The sequence below is a fragment of the Trichophyton rubrum genome (assembly GCF_000151425.1).
Source record: "Trichophyton rubrum CBS 118892 genomic scaffold supercont2.2, whole genome shotgun sequence".
Classification (NCBI taxonomy): Eukaryota; Fungi; Ascomycota; class Eurotiomycetes; order Onygenales; family Arthrodermataceae; genus Trichophyton; species Trichophyton rubrum.
The window spans coordinates 2396141-2414973 of NW_003456427.1; the positions used below are offsets into that span (position 1 = coordinate 2396141).

The following is an 18833-nucleotide window of genomic DNA, read 5'->3' on the forward strand; positions in this document are numbered from 1 at the left end:
CTACAGCGTCAGATGCACCCTAAAGCATCCCAAGGCTCTGAAAAGAACAGGAGGATATGCGCCTTCGTCTCTCAAGCAACGACGCTGGCTACTCCGTCTGCTGGGTGTGGTAGACAGCAGTTGTTTCTCTTGTTCAGTCGCAAGCTTGGAGGTTCGCCACAAAATCTGCGTTTGGAAGCTCTCGCGTCAAAATCGCACACGCGCGCTTGTTGACGCTTGGCCGAACAATAACCACCACCATCATCATCACCACCAAGACTGCCTCTCAAGCAAAATTATAGCCGGATACCGCACTCTCTTCCTTATACTAGTATCTCCGCTGTACGGATATGTGCATAGAACTGAGGGTGGCTTCAAAGCCATTTTTCCGTGGTTAAGAAGCATGGCTGCTATCACATCTCTGGGCCTGCACAAACCTTCAGCTTTCGGATACCTGGTTGCAGAGTCAATACTGCCTGCAGATGCGCCTGAGGATACCTATAACTGGCGATGCTATAATTCAGAAAATGAAAATGGCGGGATAATAGAGGAAGAGCTTCTCTACACGGACAAGTGTGTTGTCTGGTCGCGCGGCGGGATCGTTAAGAGGTCCTTCAATTTTGAAGTGGAAGGGGAGAGCATCGTGGAAGCTCTTTTTACCTATTTTCCGGCGGGGAAGTCGAACGCTGCAAAGCAGACTAGGACCGAGACCGGGCTAGAAAATGGCACAGCGGCCCAGGCCGGTGACCAGGGACATACGACTGCTTCTGTCACAAGCAACCAAAGCCATCTGAACGGAAAGATACGCAAAAAGGTGGTCATCCAGGACCAAACGGATTCTAGCAGTGTACCGGGACTGGGGACCCTTGAAAATGAAAATACTAGTGAATCTTCTAGAGCACTTGTTGTAGTGCTAAAGTCCCAAGTTCACATATTCTTCATTTCGGGTGATAGCCATGTCGTTCCACTGCCGTTTGAGCTTGACTCGATATGGCCCACCCCAAACGGACTACTATTCCAACGGAAACTGCCTGAGAAACATGAAGCGCCTGTTCCACCAGCTCCTCCGAACTCCTTTGTTTCTTCCCAGCCTATGCATCCCACGTCGAGACACTCTGCTGCATCGTTCAGGCTCTCCAGTGGAACAGGAAACCGGCCACTGCTAGCGTTTTCTCCGTCTCAGCCTTCAAAATACCTTCTCAAGACTGAAAAGGATGACTCTGCACCACGACTATTCTCTCTTCTTGACCCTCATTCAGAAATGGGACTCGTGGCAGTCTCTTCCTCTCCTCATGATGATAATGAATTACACAAGCGAACTGACATTTTAAGCCAAACTGAGGAGCTTCTTTATGTATCCCCTACTAGTGAAATACCCTTGGGGGTGCCCACAAAAGGCGCCTCTCCTCTGATATTACTAGTTACATTAAACCCGAAGTCAGGGTTGCACAATATATGGGTTGCAAAATATAGACCCAGGGAATCCCCTATATCTTCCCAGAATCAGCGGAGAAAGTCATCAAGTACTCGCTCAAAACGGCGAAGTTCCCACTTTGATATTACTACCGGCACGTCAACGCCCGTTGGCCCAGGGCCATCGAGTTTTAGGGAAAGCTTTGGAGGGCCGGGACACGGGCGTAACGCGTCTCAGCAGCTCAATCTTGAAGGTAAACAGGAGGGAGCTGCAGACCTTGCTTCACACCTTGGACAGGAGTTTGAAGATGTTGGTGTGACATCTAAAGCGTCAAGAAGAGTGAGCTCTCTACTTGCCCGTAGTGACCTAATGGCAAATAATGATAGGTCAACATTCTCTGATCTTGCCGGAAGCCAACTCAAATCCTCCTTCCACGGCGGGTCCCGAAGGGGGGAGTCATTTGGAGGTACTGGCCTTCGCCTTAGTCAGAGCTTTAACCGAAGGGGCTCTCTCCCTCCAGGAACCGCGTCTGTCTACAGCAATGGCAGTAGTTTTCTTGACGCGCCTGTTGATAAGCTTCTGGAAAGTCTAAATAACGGTGGTGATTTCGACGGGTTTGAAAGTATGGGAATTAAGGAAACTGTGTCCAATCTCCCTCGTGAAGTTATCCTTTCGAAGATAGCGAGTGTGCCTTCAGGCATTATATCAACCAACGCTCTCCCATACAGCCAGAAAACCTGTCCCTTTGAAGTTTTCACTCTGGCTTCATCTGATGAATCTACATTAGAAGACCCCGAATCAATACCCCTAGCAGTTTGCATCCTCAATCGAAACTCAAAAGACTTGATTGTTGTAACCCTAAGTGCGCAGAATTTGGGTTCTCAAGCTCGGCAGTATGAAAAAGGGGACAATGATATCTCAACATACAAAGTTCGCGCACTCAATGTTCGCCACGGTTCAAACGTTCTAGACTGCTGCAAATTGGTTGACAGCGGCGTTTCTCGAATGCTTGTACTTTCCTCTACTAGTGATGGTAGAGGGGAACTAACGCTCCAAGCCCCATGGAGCACACTGGTGAGGGTGGAACTCCCAGATAGTATGTTTCTACATGAGCCGTCCAATATATCCATGGAGTTAACTCCGTCAAATCTCCGTGAAGGAGGACTTGGACGGGTGCTCTGCAAGACGCCTCTAAATATGCGTCGTCTCACCCAGTCAACTGCCGGCGGAAAGGTAGATATCACCGATGAGCAGAATAGAAAGCACAGAATACAGATCCAGCTTCAGCCGTCTAACTCTCTTGTGAGAAGAATTCTGTCTCTTTGTCGATATGTTTTACGACATGCCGAAAGGGCTGGGGATGGGGTCCATATCGGGTGGTGGCAAGCTCTCAGGTGGCTTCGTGCAAGGGATGTGAGGGAAGAAAATTTGGAGTGGACCGCTTTGGTGGTCATTCTCTTCTCAATGGCAGTTTATTTTATTGACGATGTTACTACGGAGCCTAAAGTTCTGCCGAAGAAGAAAAAGAGGTCGGCCCTAGTGCGATCCAGCACTGGAAGCTCAATTGACTTGACAGATTGGCACAGTATGGTTGACCAAGAATCAGGTTCAGCTGGTATCTGCGCATCATGGATGTCAACCACAGCCTGGGACTGGATACGAGAAGAACATATCAAAAATCTAGTGGAGAGAACTCAAAGTCACCGGACGGTTGACGACCACAAAGCAGAAGGCCAACCAAACGACAAGAATACATATATCACTCGGTGCGCACAGCTTGCCCGTGATTTTCTCTCATCACCGCAGGGTGAGGCTGCTACTGGCGGAGATGGTTATCTTCCCATTGCTATTTCGCGAGACCAAGGTACACGAAGGACGGCCCTTGGTACCATCCTAGTAGGAATACACCTCCTTCGTGAGGAGCTTAAGCTATCAGTTGCCAACACCGACAACTCCCGTTCTGAAAAGGGGCTCTTACTTCCTGTGCTTGCTCAAATAGGCGGATGGTTAGGCTGGGATTCCTGGACCTGGAAAGAGGGTAGCTACTACGGCACAGAAACTGCCAGTATTGATGGGTGGGCATTTGAAGATACCCGCATCACCGGGCTAGACATGCCCACAGAGCCCTTCACGCCTCCATCTATCTTCAGCTTTGTTGAGGATACTCTTCAGCGTACCCCGTCTTCATTCCTAACGCTAATGGACGTCGTATCTAGCTCGACTATCGCGCCTGGAAGTGGCAAGATCTGGGACCAAGCAGTGAATTTAACCCCTAGAACTTTGGCCCTTACCGGGTTCCTTTCCGAAGTTAGAAATAAGCAATCTGCTCCTGAACGAGTGGTCCTATTACTTCGCTGGGGAATCACATCTTCTTTGATTGACACTCTTCCAGACGGCATTAGCACCCCCTTACACCAAGCCATTTTCGACTGCCAGGGGGATCCCCCGCTTTCCTGGGGCTCCTCGCTACTCGAGCTTGTGGATAGAGAAGACTTGTTTCTTTCTACATCTAGCGAGACTCCCCAACTCCCAGCTTCTCGCTCCCAGTTCATCCAGCCTCATGATGCCCATAGAGATGTCCGAAGTATCGGAAATTCAGTTCTTGACGGTAGCTCGACCAATTCGTTCGAGATTTCTGCAGAAGCTGACCGTCACTGGATCACTAAACTGATATTTCGTGATGATAGACGCTATTTTGAGGCTGCAAGGATTCTTAATCAGATGAAAGCTCCAACTGCAGAATGTACACCCGAGCCCGACTGGTCTGAGTCTGATCTTTTGGAAGCACAAAAAGAGCTCGTCCAGCTAGTGACGCTGAGGACGTTGTCCATTCCTGCGGGACGAGCTATGCTTTGTTTCGACGGGCGTGTACCCCTGCTCACGGAAAAGTTACCAATCCCATCTTTCTCACTGCAATGTATTATGAAGCCATCAAATGTTACAATAAGCGCCGATAGATCAGCTTTTGTGGAAGAAAAGGCATGCTGGGCTTTTTTCCACAACGGAGTTTCCACTGGGCTAGCAATCTCGAAATCCGCCAAGGGGATTGATACCTCGTGGATACTCTATAATAAACCAAATGAGCTCACTAACAGACATGCAGGGTTTTTATTGGCTTTGGGGCTCAATGGACATTTGAAAACCCTTGCTAAATGGGTAGCTTTCAAGTACTTGACCCCTAAGCATACCATGACCTCTATTGGCCTACTTCTGGGGTTATCCGTATCCTATCTAGGAACAATGGATACTCTGATCACTCGTCTACTCTCTGTCCATGTCACGCGAATGCTACCACCTGGCGCAGCCGAGCTCAACCTATCACCCTTGACACAGACTACTGGCATAATGGGTATAGGGCTACTCTACTGCAATTCCCAACATCGCCGCATGAGCGAAGTGATGCTTTCCGAAATCGAACACATGGAAGAAGAAGAGACTTCTGTTTCCCAGGAGCCCTTGCGATATGAAGGGTACCGACTTGCTGCCGGGTTTGCGTTAGGATTCGTTAACTTAGGAAAGGGAAGCGATCTTAGAGGCCTCCAGGATATGCGAATCGTTGAGAGATTGCTTGCATTGGCAGTGGGCACGAAGGAGGTTAATTTAGTCCATATTCTCGACAAAGCAGCAGCAGGAGCCACAGTTGCGATTGCAATAATTTTCATGAAGACGAATGATAAAGCTTTGGCCCAGAAGATTGATATACCGGATACCGAAGTCCAATTCGACTATGTTCGCCCTGATATCTTCCTTCTTCGAACACTAGCAAGGCATCTTATCATGTGGGATTCCATCAAAGCCAGCCAGAAATGGATACATAGAAGCCTACCCTCATTCTACCGGCACAAATACCGTTTGTCAGCCATCAGACGACTTACCACCGACGATATGCCTTACTTCAATATTGTGGCTGGGCTTTGCTTTGCTTTGGGTCTTCGATTTGCAGGGTCCGGGTCCATAGAAGCACGAGACCTTCTTGTTGCACATCTCGACCAGTTCATAAGGATTTGCCGAATATCGGCTTTGAATTATGACGCCAAATTAACACAGAATTCCGTACGAAATTGTCAAGATATCGTTGCACTTTCGGCTGCGGCAGTTATGGCTGGGTCCGGTGATCTAGTGACACTACGCCGGCTACGCTCTTTGCATGGACGCGTTGATGGTGATACTCACTACGGAAGCCATATGGCAACTCATATGGCGCTGGGTATGCTCTTCCTAGGTGGAGGTACCTACACCCTTGGAACCTCCAATATCGCTGTTGCCTCCCTTCTCTGCTCGTTATACCCAATTTTTCCGACCAGCGTCCTCGACAACAACTGCCACCTCCAGGCATTCCGTCATCTATGGGTTCTGGCGGCTGAACCTCGATGTTTGATACCCAGGGATATCGATACGCGCCGGCCCGTCACGATTCCAGTGTCATTGATGCTTAGGACGGGGGAGGTGAAAACGGCTACCGCCCCGTGCCTTCTCCCAGAGTTGGACGAGGTATCTTCAATAAAGATCGCCAGTGCTGATCACTGGACCATCACGCTGGACTTTGCCAGTAATGAGAGCTTAAGGAATAAGTTCCGGGATGGCGACCAGTCAATCTACTTGCGAAGGCGAGCCAACCATAATGATTCGGAGCGATCAGTCTTCTCTACCACGATTGCTGGACTTAGCGATGCCCAGGACATTCCGCCACCAGCAGCCATTCCGAGAAACACGCGACCTTTCTACGCAATGCCTCCTGCAAGTCTACATGCCTCGTTGCAGCCTAGCGACAAGGGCCCCGGCCAAGCTCGCATGCCACCACGTCACATCTGGGATTTCATATTCGATCTCCCGGCATTTTCGTCGCTGGATATGTCTGAGCGAATGGCTGTATTGCCGCAGATTCCATTCCATGAATCTCTGAAGTTACTCTCCTGTGGAAAGAAGCGAACCAGGACTAGTCCACCATCCTGGCTGCGACCTACCTCTGTCGATACAAGGCTCGTTCTCAACAGGACTATGCGTAACCTCATCTCTGCAGCAGCTAGCCATGGAGTGAGTGAAGAGGTGGTTCGAGATAGGCTCTGGCAGCTACGGCTGCTCTTTGCATGGATCGACGGTGCAAAGAATAGCAGCAATGACGTCGGTGGTAGCCATGACAAGGACGGCGTTTCCATGTCGATGAGCAGATGGCTCAAGCAAGAAGTCATCGAAGATGCCCGGTGGAAGATCTGGAGGATACAGTCCGGGGACACCAGTGTTGTAGATGTAGAATAGTGCCTTTAGCCACGTTATATATACATACATACCTACAGCCTCCAAAATATATACATCTCGTCCTCACCTTCAGATTTCAACCTCCTTTCCATGTGCTTAGTCATCAATCGATACGCAAAAGCAACGACATCGAACTTTCGCAGCAAGAAGAAAACGACCTCGCATTCACATTTTTCCTCGACAGGCGGGCTTCTCGCTATTTTCATGGCTGGAATGCAAGCTACGTCTCTTTTGCTCGGCAGACCGCGTGCGACGTCTCAATGACCCGGCGACAGCGCAAGCAGCCCGATAATCGACGTCGGACGGGCTGCTGGACATGCAAGGGTACAGTCCATACGAAAACCCCCCCCTTTCATGCATCAACGGAGATGCAGCCTCCCTCCCGCCATGGGAGGGATTCCCTGTATCTCCTCTGTACTCCTCTTTTTTGTGGCTTTGATGATCGTGTTAATGCTGACTGGAAATCTCGGGGTTGATTTGTTGGTTGGCCGCAGAGAAGCATGTGCAATGTACGGAGGAAAAACCGCGCTGCAGTCGATGCGTACGGCTGAATCTCGACTGCGTCCGGGGGCTAAAGCTGCTTTGGAAAGAAGATGCATTGCAGAGAGGGATTCGGTTCGGCCGTGAAGGTGACTCATATTGGACTCCTCCTGTTTCTTTGCTCTCAAAACATTTATTCTGGTAGCTATCGCTACTGATCCTCGAGCAGGCAGACTAATATTCACGAGACAGGTGCCAAACCAGAGTCTGACAGGAAAAATATTGAGCGGAACTTCCAGGCGGTTCCCATCGCCCAGTATGCTGGTCGCTGGCTGTTCTCAACACAACCTACTGGGACTTTGGTAGCTCGCAAGACCGGCCGCTGGAAGAACCCGAAAGTTTAACCCAGTTAAACGGGGCGGGAAGACGGGCATGCCCCTTTGTCCCGAGCCTGCGAGCTCCGCCGGGCCACCCACTGACATCCTTCTCCCAGACTGAACGCTATCTGCTGGACTACTTTATTGAGGGTATTGGGCCTAACTGCTCGCTGAGCCCGTTCTATAATCCGTACCTGTCTCTGATCACTCCGCTCGCTCTGTCGCATGCACCACTTCGCAATACCCTGCTCGCTATCGCGGCGAACCAGTTCTATCGACTCGGAAACGCTAAATTCGAGAAAGAAGCCTATATCTATAAACAGCGCGCTCTTGCCGGTCTCCAAAAGGAAATTAACGAACGTAAACCAAGCTTTGGCGCCGTTGCAACGGTCCTGATGCTCTGCTTTCATGATGTATGCTTCCATTTTCTTTCCTTGCTCCCTTCTTTCACTATCTCAACTTTTTTTTTCTTTCAATCTTCACCTTTCATTACTTCTTTATGAAAAGTAGATGATCCAACTTCCTGCATGCAATAATCTTAATCGCGGCTTTTTCTTCCTTTCTGCCACTATCTAGATATCAGACGGATGCACGCCATCATGGAAAACGCACCTTCGCGGCGGTATGCAGCTCCTAAACCTGCTTCCCCTGAAGACGGCAGAAGGCCATATGCTGAAGCAGTTCTTCGTTATGTACTTTGTTGCGCATGACATTATGGGACGAACAGCTATGGAAGATAGCTCGGAAGCAGAGACCCTAGAAAACGCATGGCTAGCAGATGACGATTTAGAGGAGGTGCGCGGCCAAGTTTCTTTCTTCTTTTTTTCCTCAAAACCTCTCGCTTACCATCCTGGAAGATTGATATGCTTATGGGCTGCTCTCGCGGGCTAATGAGCCTAATTAGCAAGATCTCAAATCTCGCTACCGAGAAGTCTAAGGTGAGTGTTCATTTCCGAGTAAAAAATGGAAAAAAAAAAAAAAAAAAAAAAAAAAAGGCTATAAAAGAAAAAAATGAAGGATTCACGTTTGAATCCGTCTGTTTCAACCTCCTAACAAATGTTCGTGCACATATGAAAAGATGTCAAAAAGTCGACCTCTCTCGATCTCAGAGCTCTCGTACTTCAACAATGCTCGTAACAATCTGGAGCTCGAGCTCCAAAGTGTCCAACAGACTCTCCCATCGTATGCGAAGGACCGAGACGACTTGCTGCGCGTTGCAGAAGTCAAGAGGTTGACTGCTCTTCTCTACCTGCGACAGCGCCTTGGGACTCCACGCAACTCATCAATCCTGAGCCCTGTAAGTGTGGGTCTATTTGCTCGATACCCCATAGCCTTTAATACGAATACAACCCAAGCACCCCCCAGCCCAGGGCCGCTGGCCATGGTCGAGTCTTCTACGCTTGCCTGGAAGGAGAAATTGGTCACAGATATCATTGCGATAATATCGACTCTGCCTGACACAGCGACCCTTCTTTGGCCGCTCTTTGTCGTTGGCAGCGTTAATATTGATAACGAGGAACATCGCCGATTTATACTTGAGAGGCTGCAGAACATTCAAAACTCTCGCAATCTAGGCAATATCCGCCGGGCAAGACTGGCCGTAGAATCTGCATATCGAGCCAGGGATCTTGATCATCCTCGAGGAAACGACTGGGGACGTGAAGGGCGTGGGATCAGTCTGGCATGAAAACCGACGAAGCGAAAGAAAGATGATAGAAATTGTTTTCCACTATACGGAGTAATTATACACTGGGTAGGGGCAGGGGGGTGGGGATTTCTGGATGTTGAATAGCTGGTTTCCATATTGTGACAGTGTGTGTACGTTTTGCTTCCCCCTGTTGATATTTACTCGCTTAATCATGTAACTGCTGCATTTTTTTCTTGGTTGAAATACTTTGATTTTTTGCATTTACCCGATTTTCCTTTTCTTTCCGCTGCCATTGTACCTTTTTGGATTGGGCGTGGGACGGATTATGAACCAGTCTGAGTCTGCAGCATGTCTGCCGATGTGTAGGTTCGCCTATCCCCATTCCACCACCCCTGAGTGCGTTGGCGGCCCGCAAGCGCCGTTTCCGTGTGCCACGGCTCCTTCGCTGACAAGGATACCCAGGCTTCGGCTTGCTTCCACTGACATCTCAAGCTTAATTGATGGAGCATGTCATGTCACTGCAGCCGGCGGCCTACGATCAACACGGAAAATGGAGATGTGAGCACATGCATATGTGCTAAATGCGTCGCAAGGGCCTCCAATATACGGGGCGCTCCCTTGCGGGCTGTTGATGTTGTCAAGCCACGGCCATGTACGAAAAAATTTGGACTAGCCGGTGCCATCCCACTCAGGTCAGGGGAAGAATAATATGCAGAAAAACTCATTCTTGCACTTTTTGAGGTGCGATAGTTTACGCAGATCCGTAGAGAATAGCTAACTATATAGTTATTCACTATGTTCCTTCACTCAAATACCCTTTTATACCCTTTCACCGTGCCATGGGCTCCTGGCGTGAATTTAGTCCATTTTGAGAGCGTCGACTGATATTTTTCTGTCCCTTGGTTATCAAAGCCTTCCAACTTTATACGGAGTACTCTTGACAGAAAGTGCGTCAAAAATTCTCCTAAGATGGCACGCAAACAGAAATATTGCGGCAACGGGGATAGCAATGAGAAGAACTTCGTCCAGTCTAATACAATAGCGTCAGATTTGTCTCCTGGGCTGGAAGACGATATGGTAGATCGAGCAGCTATCTACCTCACACAGGCCGTTGAATACCCACCCTTGACTCCCGAGGCCGAGAGAGCTATAGTCAGGAAGATCGATTGGATCGTTCTTCCTATGGTTAGTCGTCCAAAATTACCTGTCTGACATAATGATGAAAAACCCCTAAATAATTACTGACACATCCTTATAGCTCCTTCTTACTGCTACACTTGGGGCAGTTGATAAAGTGGCACTGGGAACAGCGGCCCTTTATGGACTAAGAGAAGATCTGGGCTTGAAGGGCCAGACGTATGCCTGGGCAGGATCTATTCTCCCAATCGGGGTGAGTTACATTTCCTACAATTCGTGTACAGATGTACCTAGGCTGATGGATTATGACATACACAAAGGCTATTGCAGGCATGTGGCCGTCATCATATCTAGTACATCGATTTCCGTCTGCCAAGTATCTTTGCGTTTGCTCCATTGGATGGTCAGCCGTTACCCTCCTTCTACCAACGTGCACTGGAGGGCAAAGCCTACTTGCATTAAGATTCATCATGGGTTTGGCTTCAATTCATACATAACGTGTGGAAGTTAATGAGTACGCTAATATTCTATAATATGTATGGGCAGGGTTCCTAGAAGCTATCATTGTGCCAGGGATATCACTACTGATTGCGGGTTTCTACAAAAAGAGAGAACAACCGCCGAGAAATGCCATTGTTTTCTCTGCTTTCAGTTCTGTCATTAACGGATTCCTCTCATATACTGTTGGCCGTATCCCTTCCCCTGCATCATTGAGGCTGTGGCAGTACCTCTTATTGTAGGTAAGTGACGCTCCGTTTGCTGCAGTATTTACGTATACAATGATACGAATAGGTTACCTAGGATCTGTTTCAATGGCGTGGTCGATATTTGCCTTTATATTTCTCCCGAATTCCCCAATGGATGCCCGTTTCTTGACAGATGAAGAGAAATACCACGCAGTCAAGCGCTTGGCCGAGAACAAAACTGGAATCGTCAACAAAAGATGGAAATGGAACCAAGTTACTGAAGCTGTTCTCGACCCAAAGACATGGATTATTTTCCTATTCAACGTTGCAATTAATATTCCTAACGGAGGTATATCCCCGTTTTATACTCACCAGTTGGAGGGATCGAATCTAACATCTGTACAGGCCTCATCACGTTTGGTGGAATCCTAATAAAAAATTTAGGATTTTCACCTATCCAAGCGTCCCTATTAAACATGCCTACTGGTGTGATGTCAACGCTTTCGGCTTTTATCTTCTCTAGTCTTGCTGCTAGATGGGCGAATAGACGGTGCCTTGTCACTATGCTTGCTGCTTCAGTTCCCGTTATTGGATCTTTAATCGTTTACACTCTGAAGAGAACGGACATCCCTGCTCAAATAATTGGACTGTACTTTGTGAGTCAATGCTTGGAACTCAATATGAATCTGTGATAAATACTAACATTTCAAAGCTGTATACCTATTTTGGCCCTTATGTTGTTGGTAGGTTTGAACCATACCTTCTATATGGATACACCCGGCTAATGTATGTCAAGGCATATCTCTCGCTCAAGCAAATACGGCAGGCCACACGAAGAAGAATGTCCAATATTCAATCTTATACATAGGTTATGCAGTTGGTACGTTCTGTTCCTGGGTCGAATAATTAACATGCTTCGTTACTAACCCCTGACTACCAGGGAATTTGATCGGACCTCAAACATTTCGTGATAGTCAGGCTCCTGCATACACAGGCGGGTTTATCGCAATGCTTGTTTGCTATTGTTCCTGTATACTGCTCATGGGGGTGTATTGGATTCTAGCCGCATGGATGAACAAACGGGCTAGCAGAGCTCGTGTGTCAGCTACTTGTGAAGGAGTTTCGGTAGAGAACCATATAGACCAGTTCATGGATAAATCGGACTTTAAACAAGTGAACTTCAAATATACCACATGATTCGGTGTTGTGCTGGGTATAATTTGAGCAGGATTCAGTCGGATGGACTTAACTTAGATTAGGGCAAATGAGACATTGCTTTTAGAGTACCAATTACTTGTTTCGTTTTTTTTTTTTTTTTTTTTTTTTTTTTTTTTTTTTTTGCATTGAAGTACAAGGGAACGCAGTTAAATGATGTAAGTAAACGCAGAAAATAGGTAATAAGAAAAGCTGAACGAAGGCAACCATTTAACTGTTTAAACAGCAGACAAGGACGCTATACATGATCAAAGCAATGAGTCGAAATAATGGAGGTGGTGAAAGGTCGTAAGAAAACGAACCATGACCTCCCAAATCAGGACGGGTGTTGGGTGTGAGAAGGTATGCGAGGAGGAATGCGTGAAGTTGCAAAACCGAATCACCATCCCCATGCCGTTTCCATTCCTGACAATAAAAGCCAATGCCATGCGCAAGCTCCATCCTTTTCAACGCCAAACAAAAAGAATAACAGGGAAAAGAAGGGAAGTTGGAAAGAGAGGTAAATGGAAGGAAAAGCATCGAGTTACACCATACAGTTTGTGGTCCACATCATAATATACTCGCACGTTTTTACCAGAAAACGATATGAATTGAATAAACAAGGAAGAAGCCTTACTTTGCAGCGGCTTTCCCAGAGAGGCCAATGGCCATCTTTTCTCTCTCGACTTTTTCTTTCTCCATCTGAATTCGGTCGGCTTTGGTGATTCGCGGTTTTCTGGCGCCGCCGCGGCCAGTCCCTGATTTACCAGCTGTAGCACCATCGCCGTTGGGGTGGTTCGTGGTTGAACTGCTACCGGCGTGTCCACCACGACCGCGAGATGATGTACCAGAGTTTCCATGGGTGGTGCCACTTGCGCCACCACGTCGGCCACGACCTCGTTTGGTAGTTCCATCGGCTCTATAAAGAATAATTATTAGTATTGTGAGTTAGGGGCCAAGTAGAAGAGGGAGAGGGCGTACTTCTCAACAGAAACCTTGTCGCCCTCCTGAACTAGAAGCCCGGAGTAAACAAAAAATCCGTCTTTGCAAGCTGCTGCCTGCTCTTCCCAGATTAACTCGCTGTCATCAACAAAGGGGTCGTCACGATCGTATTCCTCGATTTTGCGTCGACGAGTCTTTTTTACTTCACCATTGGGATTGGAGGCGGCGGTAGCTTCCTCAGTTCCAGTGCCGTTTGGTGTGTGAGTGCCCATGCCAGACATGTTAACATCGCCATCGCCGTCACTATCACGATCCACGTCGAGAGAAAGATCGTCTTCGGCACCGCTTTCCCCGCGGCCAGCTCGTTCGGATTTCTCCAAAACGGCACTGGCAGCCGCCAGACGTGCACGACGTTCTTTTTGGGCTGCAATGCGTGGATGTAGAGCATCAAAGCCGTATTGTTCCTCTGCCATCCGAGCAAAATTTATCACCAAATTTGATTTTCCCTTGATAGGAATGTTTAGAATGATATTTGGTAAGTATTTGGTGTCGGATGATGAGCTAGTGTCGCCGCGAGAGAGCAATAGAAAGCAGCCGATCCAGTGGAAGGCAGAGGTCGTGGAGGTTCCTTGTTGCGAGACGAAGCGGGCTTGGGGGATAAGGCACCCGAGGAAGGGTTTCCTGTAGATGATGCAGTATTCTTTTTGGGGCCAGGCTTTGAGCTCGCTGGCTTCGAGTCAATATCCATTGCGTTCGAGTCTTGTGATTTGGAGTGTGCGAGAGGCTGTGCTGATGGTTTGAAGGATTCGGTAGCTCCGTTAGCAGGGTTCTGGGTGGGTGAAAGGGTGGGCTTGTTGTCGGATGTAGTGGTGACAGGAGGCGGAATGGAGATAGCAGGTGTAGAGTTGGCAGCTGGAGGATCGATAATGCTGGAAATAGCTGGGGAAGCGCTAGCTCTGAATGGAGTAGTGGCCGGACGAGGTGGAGGAGTCACTGTATTTGGTGGTGGACTAAAGGATGCGCTTCCCTGGGGAGCTGGTGCGGGCTTCGCTGTGGGTACAGCCGGAGTAGAAACTGATGAGCTGCTCTCGATAGCTGACCGGATAGGGTCATAGTTCTGTCCGCTCGAGCGTGGGAGGGAAACAGGTTGAGCTTGTTGGGGAGGTGGAGGAGGAGGTGCATGGTGAGTGTTGTTGGTAGTGGTGCCGCTGCTATTGTTATTGTAGGCATAGGGCGAGCCGGCAGTGCCACCAGCTTCGTAGGCGCCGTTTCGCTGCGGATAGGAGGCTGGGTGATGTGGTGAAGGCTGTGGAGAGTGCTGTGAAAGACTCCGCTGCATCGAGTATGCGGGTGATGGAGATGGTTGTGCAGAGAATGTCTGCGGAGGGTGCTGGCTAAACTGATGTTGCTGCTGCTGCTGCGAGAGCTGTGGCTGATGTGCCGTCGCAGTCGAAGTCATGGAAACCATGTCTGTGATCTTTGCCTGGCGCGGTGTCACAGAGGGAGTGGTTTCATCGGCTGTATGCTCCAACTTGGCCTTCTTGCGCGATGCATCAGCACCGTCCTGCGGCTTGACATTGCTGTTCCGCTGCCTCCTTGGCTTCGGCTCGCCGCCGTCCTTGCCTGCTGTTGTTGCTCCGCCGGCTGCTCCTGCAACGGCCTTATCCCCCGTCGAGTTTCGCTCGCGCTTCGGCTTCGCTTTCTCCTCGTCGTCCTTGCGCTTGCGGACTCGCTTCTGCTTCGGCCCTGTGGCTGCTGCCGCTGCCGAGGGCGGTTCTTGCTGACTAAGCATGCGGCTGGTGTCTGTATTTGTGGCTGGTGCTCTGCTGTTGCGGCGGCTTTCTTTGCCACTTTTCTTGCTGGCGTCTTCAGGGACGGCAGGCTTCCTCTCGTCCATCGCGGTGCTGGTGGTGCCGGCAGTGACGGTGACTGTGCCGCAGCCGCTGGCCAGAGACACTCCGGAGTCCGCGGCGGGAGCTTGGGGTTCGGGGTTGGATTTGGATTTTGATCCGGCCTGGGATTGGAATGTTGACGGGATCGCGATACTCTCGCATTCAGAGAGTGAAGTCAGCGATGGCGAGGAGGTCGGGTCCATTATCCAGACATCCTGACTCTCAAGAAAAGCGAGCTCTCGACAAGGAAAAGAAAAAGTACGCTGCTGCTATTTAAATATAAACCTGGTATGGGCTCCCTCTATTTCCTTTTTGGCTGCTTCTCGACAGCTAGGACACAGGCGTGAGAAGTCGCGGTGTCGGTGTGCTGTTGTCGGTGTTGAGGTGAGGATGTCCAGGAAAGGAAGAGAGAAAAAAAAAGAACACCTTTTATGTGTGCGTTGTTCGTTGAAAGAGAAAGTAACGAACGGAGTGAGAAGATGGCCTAGTTGCGTGGTTGGCTGTTTTGTTGATGCGGATCGCAGAAAGGGCCAAAAAAATAGGTGGCAAGGGGAAGGAAAAAAAGTGACTGCGTTGGCGATGCAAAAAGTTGACGATAAGGAGGGATAGCGAGTTGAGATGGGGGATGGTGAAACAAGCACGTTGGCTCTGACGAAAATTCGAGCTTCAAGTTTGGTGTGGTGTGGTGTGGCGTGGATCGATAGCTGGGGGATAGCTAGAAGAGTTAAAAAGGGGAGTGAGTATATTACGTTGCCGGTGAAGACGAAGAGGATGAGGAAAGGCGAAAACGGGGGGAATGAAAGAAGGAGAAAGAGAAAGAGAAAGGAGGAGGGAAGAGGAAGAGGAAGAAAAAAAAAAGGGATCAGGAGATTAAAAGAAAGCAAGAGGCAGGCGACGGGCAGGCAAGGCTTACGCGAATGATCAATGGATGGAGAAAAAGGCAAAGCAAAGAAATGGACGTGAATGGGGGGGAAGGGGGACGGGCAAATCGCTAATTACACATCCTCTCACTCTTCCCTCAGTCCATCCAGTCCAGTTTCAATATTCGGGCAGTTTGTCGTATCCAGCGTATACATCGTACGGAGCAGCGCCCGGGAAGCGGGCTTACTTACGGAGCCACGGCTGCAGCGAGCGGTATCAGCAGGGACAGCAGGTGACTGACCGGCTTGACTCGACCTGCCTTGACTGATGAGCTTTTTCTCCAGATAGTTTAGGCGGAACCAGAGCAGCAGAGGTTACATAACTCTGTGTCCGGCGCTGGGACATGGGGAGCTTGGCGGCCACAAGCTGGCAGTTCGAGCAAGGGGAGGATCGAGAAGCCGAAGACCTTGATAAGAATGCTGTGGAGGCGGCGCGAGGAACTAGTGGCTAGCGCATAACAGGCGCAATCCCTGATGACTAAGGAGACGCCGGCCTGTCACCCTTAATATCTAGACGGCCATCGACAGAAGTGTCAAAGACCGGCGGCAATAGACAAGAGTAGAGCCCGTGGGGATAGACAAGGGAGCTGCTGGCTTTGTGGTCCGCTCAATGCAGTCGGTGAATTCCGTCGTGGCCTAGCACAGATCCTCGCTGTCGACTGTCACCTGGCGTGACTAACTAGCTGTGTGGTTGGTGTTCTGCAGTGTGTACCGACCGACCAGGGGGGATACCATCCATTCAGAGACAGGTCTTCTAGATGACGCATCATATTCGACAGCTATATATATGCAACAGTTAGTTTCAGATTTCGATACAGACTGCTTTATTCACTCGCCGGAGCTGTTTTCTTCACTCCGCTCCTCGCTCTCGCTGTCGCTCTCTTTTTACCTCATTCTCTCCCCTGTACACTCCATTGGCTTCGCCTAGACCGGATGACGGAGAAGTTCCACCGTCAAACCAGCTAGGCGCCGGACCTACCTCGCGCCCCCACCACACACCGTCCTTCCTCGTCGGCTTCTCAGCCTCTCTGTCCTCTGTTCCAATCCTCCCCGTCGCTGTTTGTTCTTCGATGTTGTTGAATGTTTGTCGTCAGAAGAAGAAGAGTTTCCCCATGTCCCGATCAGGTTTAGCGTCCGGACCTCGTGCATATCCTTGCGCTAGTCCTCTTTCGGATTAGCGGCTGCAGGTCCGTCCGCTAGGCGCTAGTCCTGATTGGGACTTAGAGTTTTAAGCCGCAGGTCCCGTGCTTGGCCCAGACTGGCGGGACAGAAAGAGAGAAAATCTTCGCCTTTTCGCTAACGCTGACACTTACACTTACATCAATTAGCCAGCGTCGATACGCCACCACGTTGTCGTGTCGCTCGTACAGCAGATTGCTGACAAGGGAGGAAACTCTGATTTGCCTTTGATTGCGACTTGTTTTGGTGACTTCGGCCATGGCATTTCGAGGTGAGAGGTTTCATATTGACCTCTCAGACGACGAGGACGCAACAGCTCCGGCAACAGCTCCAACAGCTTCTATTCCATCTCTCAGCAGCTTCGTTAGCGATATACAAGAACGTACACCTTCCGCGCCTACTCCTCCCTCTGCCCCGACTCCCAAGTCAACCCTTACCTCAACCGGCTTCCCGGCACATCGCAAACGCAACAAGGTATCTGCCTTCAAACGGCAGCGTGAAGGTGCAAGCGCAGGCACTGAAAATGACAAACCCGCGGTAAAAGATAATACGGAAGCCGATGAGAAAAGGGCTATTGATGAAGAAAACAGGCGAAGGATAGAGGCTATGTCGGAGGCCGAAATCAATGCTGAACGGGCAGAGCTTACGGCTTCCTTGCCTGCATCACTCATTGAAAGACTGCTAAGAAGGGCAAACATCGAAGAAGATCGCCAGGAAACACAAGGCAAGGAACGAGAGATACCTAAACAACTAGAACCGAGCTCTTCTGATATGCCGGATGAAAAGCCGAAGAAGTCAGTTTCGTTCGACATGCCAACTCCTCGCCAGGCTACGGTAGAAGAAGTTAAAGACGACGAACGGGAACAGACATTTACCCATCCAGATGACCTCCCACCGTCAAATCCGCCTCCTGGGTTACATCCGGCCTCCCAGCCGCCGCCGCCAATCCATTTTCCTCGTCCCCCGCCTCGCTCTGAGCCGATGCCAAATCTCGATCCATCATCAACTTCGTTCCTTTCAGATCTCCAAAGGCACTACTTTCCCGACACCCCTCACTCCGCCTCTAGCTTATCATGGCTACGATCCTCTGACTCCGATTCCGACCCGTCATCTGCCTACCACCCTTCCAGTACCGCCACTTCTATTGCCCCAGCAGCACTCCGCTTCTCACTTAAAGGAGCCATACTCGCACCCCGAACTTCGCTCTCCATCCCACCATCCAAGGGTCTCCATCACCATGCTGCTGATCCAGAGGCGGCAGGATATACTATTCCAGAACTCGCCATTCTCTCACGTTCCACGGTACCTGCTCAGCGGTGTCTAGCCTGGCAAGTATTGGGCCGCGTGCTCTACCGCCTTGGCAAAGGAGAGTTCGGTGAGCAAGACACCCCGTTGGTTAATGGACTATGGAGTGTGGTTGAACGAGAGGCTGTTGTGGCTGGTATGCTCTCTGAGGCTGGAGCGGATGCAAATATTGATGTTGATGGAAAGAAAGAAACCTCATCAGATGGTAAACCTACTACAGTTCAAGCAAAGCCTGGAGGTATTGGACGACATGCCAGCGCCAGAGCATGGGCTACAGAGGCGGTCTGGCTCTGGCGGCGAGGAGGGGATGGAAAAAGAGGCCTTAGGCGGGAGTCAGAAGCCATTTAAGCCGTTTTTATCCAGCTCTTTTCAGGAAGTTTCTGACATTTTAACTAAGATAGCATTTACGACTAATGACCTGATG

At 49.7% G+C, this 18833-nt stretch overlaps 8 protein-coding genes across 9 annotated transcripts; 6 read left to right on the forward strand and 2 right to left on the reverse strand.

The window, feature by feature from the left end:
• Positions 1 to 382: 382 nt before the first annotated feature.
• On the forward strand, positions 383 to 5772 carry TERG_11856 (uncharacterized protein; the record flags this gene model as incomplete). The annotated part of the gene is made up of 1 exon (XM_003237743.2): positions 383 to 5772. A coding segment is annotated over one exon (5388 nt), but the record flags the coding sequence as incomplete, so codon positions are not given.
• Position 5773: 1 nt separating this feature from the next.
• Positions 5774 to 6649, forward strand: TERG_11857 (uncharacterized protein; the record flags this gene model as incomplete). The annotated part of the gene is made up of 1 exon (XM_047750904.1): positions 5774 to 6649. A coding segment is annotated over one exon (876 nt), but the record flags the coding sequence as incomplete, so codon positions are not given.
• A 1573-nt stretch (positions 6650 to 8222) lies between these two features.
• Positions 8223 to 9242, forward strand: TERG_02504 (uncharacterized protein; the record flags this gene model as incomplete). 2 transcript variants are annotated; one of them, XM_047747925.1, is made up of 3 exons in its annotated part: positions 8223 to 8301; positions 8364 to 8444; positions 8585 to 9193. In XM_047747925.1, the coding sequence occupies exons 1-3, from the start codon at positions 8236 to 8238 to the stop codon at positions 9191 to 9193; spliced, it is 756 nt and encodes a 251-aa protein (XP_047603894.1). In that variant the 5' UTR covers positions 8223 to 8235. The 2 variants fall into 2 exon arrangements, with proteins under 2 accessions (XP_047603894.1, XP_003237793.2); XM_003237745.2 differs by lacking the exon at positions 8223 to 8301 and having other exon boundaries at positions 8336 to 8444; positions 8585 to 9242.
• An 881-nt stretch (positions 9243 to 10123) lies between these two features.
• On the forward strand, positions 10124 to 12174 carry TERG_02505 (uncharacterized protein; the record flags this gene model as incomplete). The annotated part of the gene is made up of 9 exons (XM_003237746.2): positions 10124 to 10339; positions 10413 to 10544; positions 10612 to 10765; positions 10838 to 10981; positions 11057 to 11326; positions 11383 to 11633; positions 11690 to 11720; positions 11774 to 11857; positions 11918 to 12174. 9 exons carry the CDS (start codon positions 10124 to 10126, stop codon positions 12172 to 12174), a joined length of 1539 nt encoding a protein of 512 aa, XP_003237794.2.
• Positions 12175 to 12804: 630 nt separating this feature from the next.
• On the reverse strand, positions 12805 to 13586 carry TERG_11858 (uncharacterized protein; the record flags this gene model as incomplete). The annotated part of the gene is made up of 2 exons (XM_003237747.2): positions 12805 to 13090; positions 13153 to 13586. 2 exons carry the CDS (start codon positions 13584 to 13586, stop codon positions 12805 to 12807), a joined length of 720 nt encoding a protein of 239 aa, XP_003237795.2.
• A 47-nt stretch (positions 13587 to 13633) lies between these two features.
• Positions 13634 to 15208, reverse strand: TERG_11859 (uncharacterized protein; the record flags this gene model as incomplete). Its single annotated transcript, XM_047750905.1, has 1 exon — positions 13634 to 15208. The coding sequence occupies one exon, from the start codon at positions 15206 to 15208 to the stop codon at positions 13634 to 13636; it is 1575 nt and encodes a 524-aa protein (XP_047605678.1).
• Positions 15209 to 15623: 415 nt separating this feature from the next.
• On the forward strand, positions 15624 to 15926 carry TERG_11860 (uncharacterized protein; the record flags this gene model as incomplete). Its single annotated transcript, XM_047750906.1, has 1 exon — positions 15624 to 15926. One exon carries the CDS (start codon positions 15624 to 15626, stop codon positions 15924 to 15926), a length of 303 nt encoding a protein of 100 aa, XP_047605679.1.
• A 1018-nt stretch (positions 15927 to 16944) lies between these two features.
• TERG_02507 (uncharacterized protein) lies at positions 16945 to 18757 on the forward strand (the record flags this gene model as incomplete). The annotated part of the gene is made up of 1 exon (XM_003237748.2): positions 16945 to 18757. Exon 1 carries the CDS (start codon positions 17363 to 17365, stop codon positions 18755 to 18757), a length of 1395 nt encoding a protein of 464 aa, XP_003237796.1. The 5' UTR covers positions 16945 to 17362.
• Between the last annotated feature and the right edge of the window lie 76 nt (positions 18758 to 18833).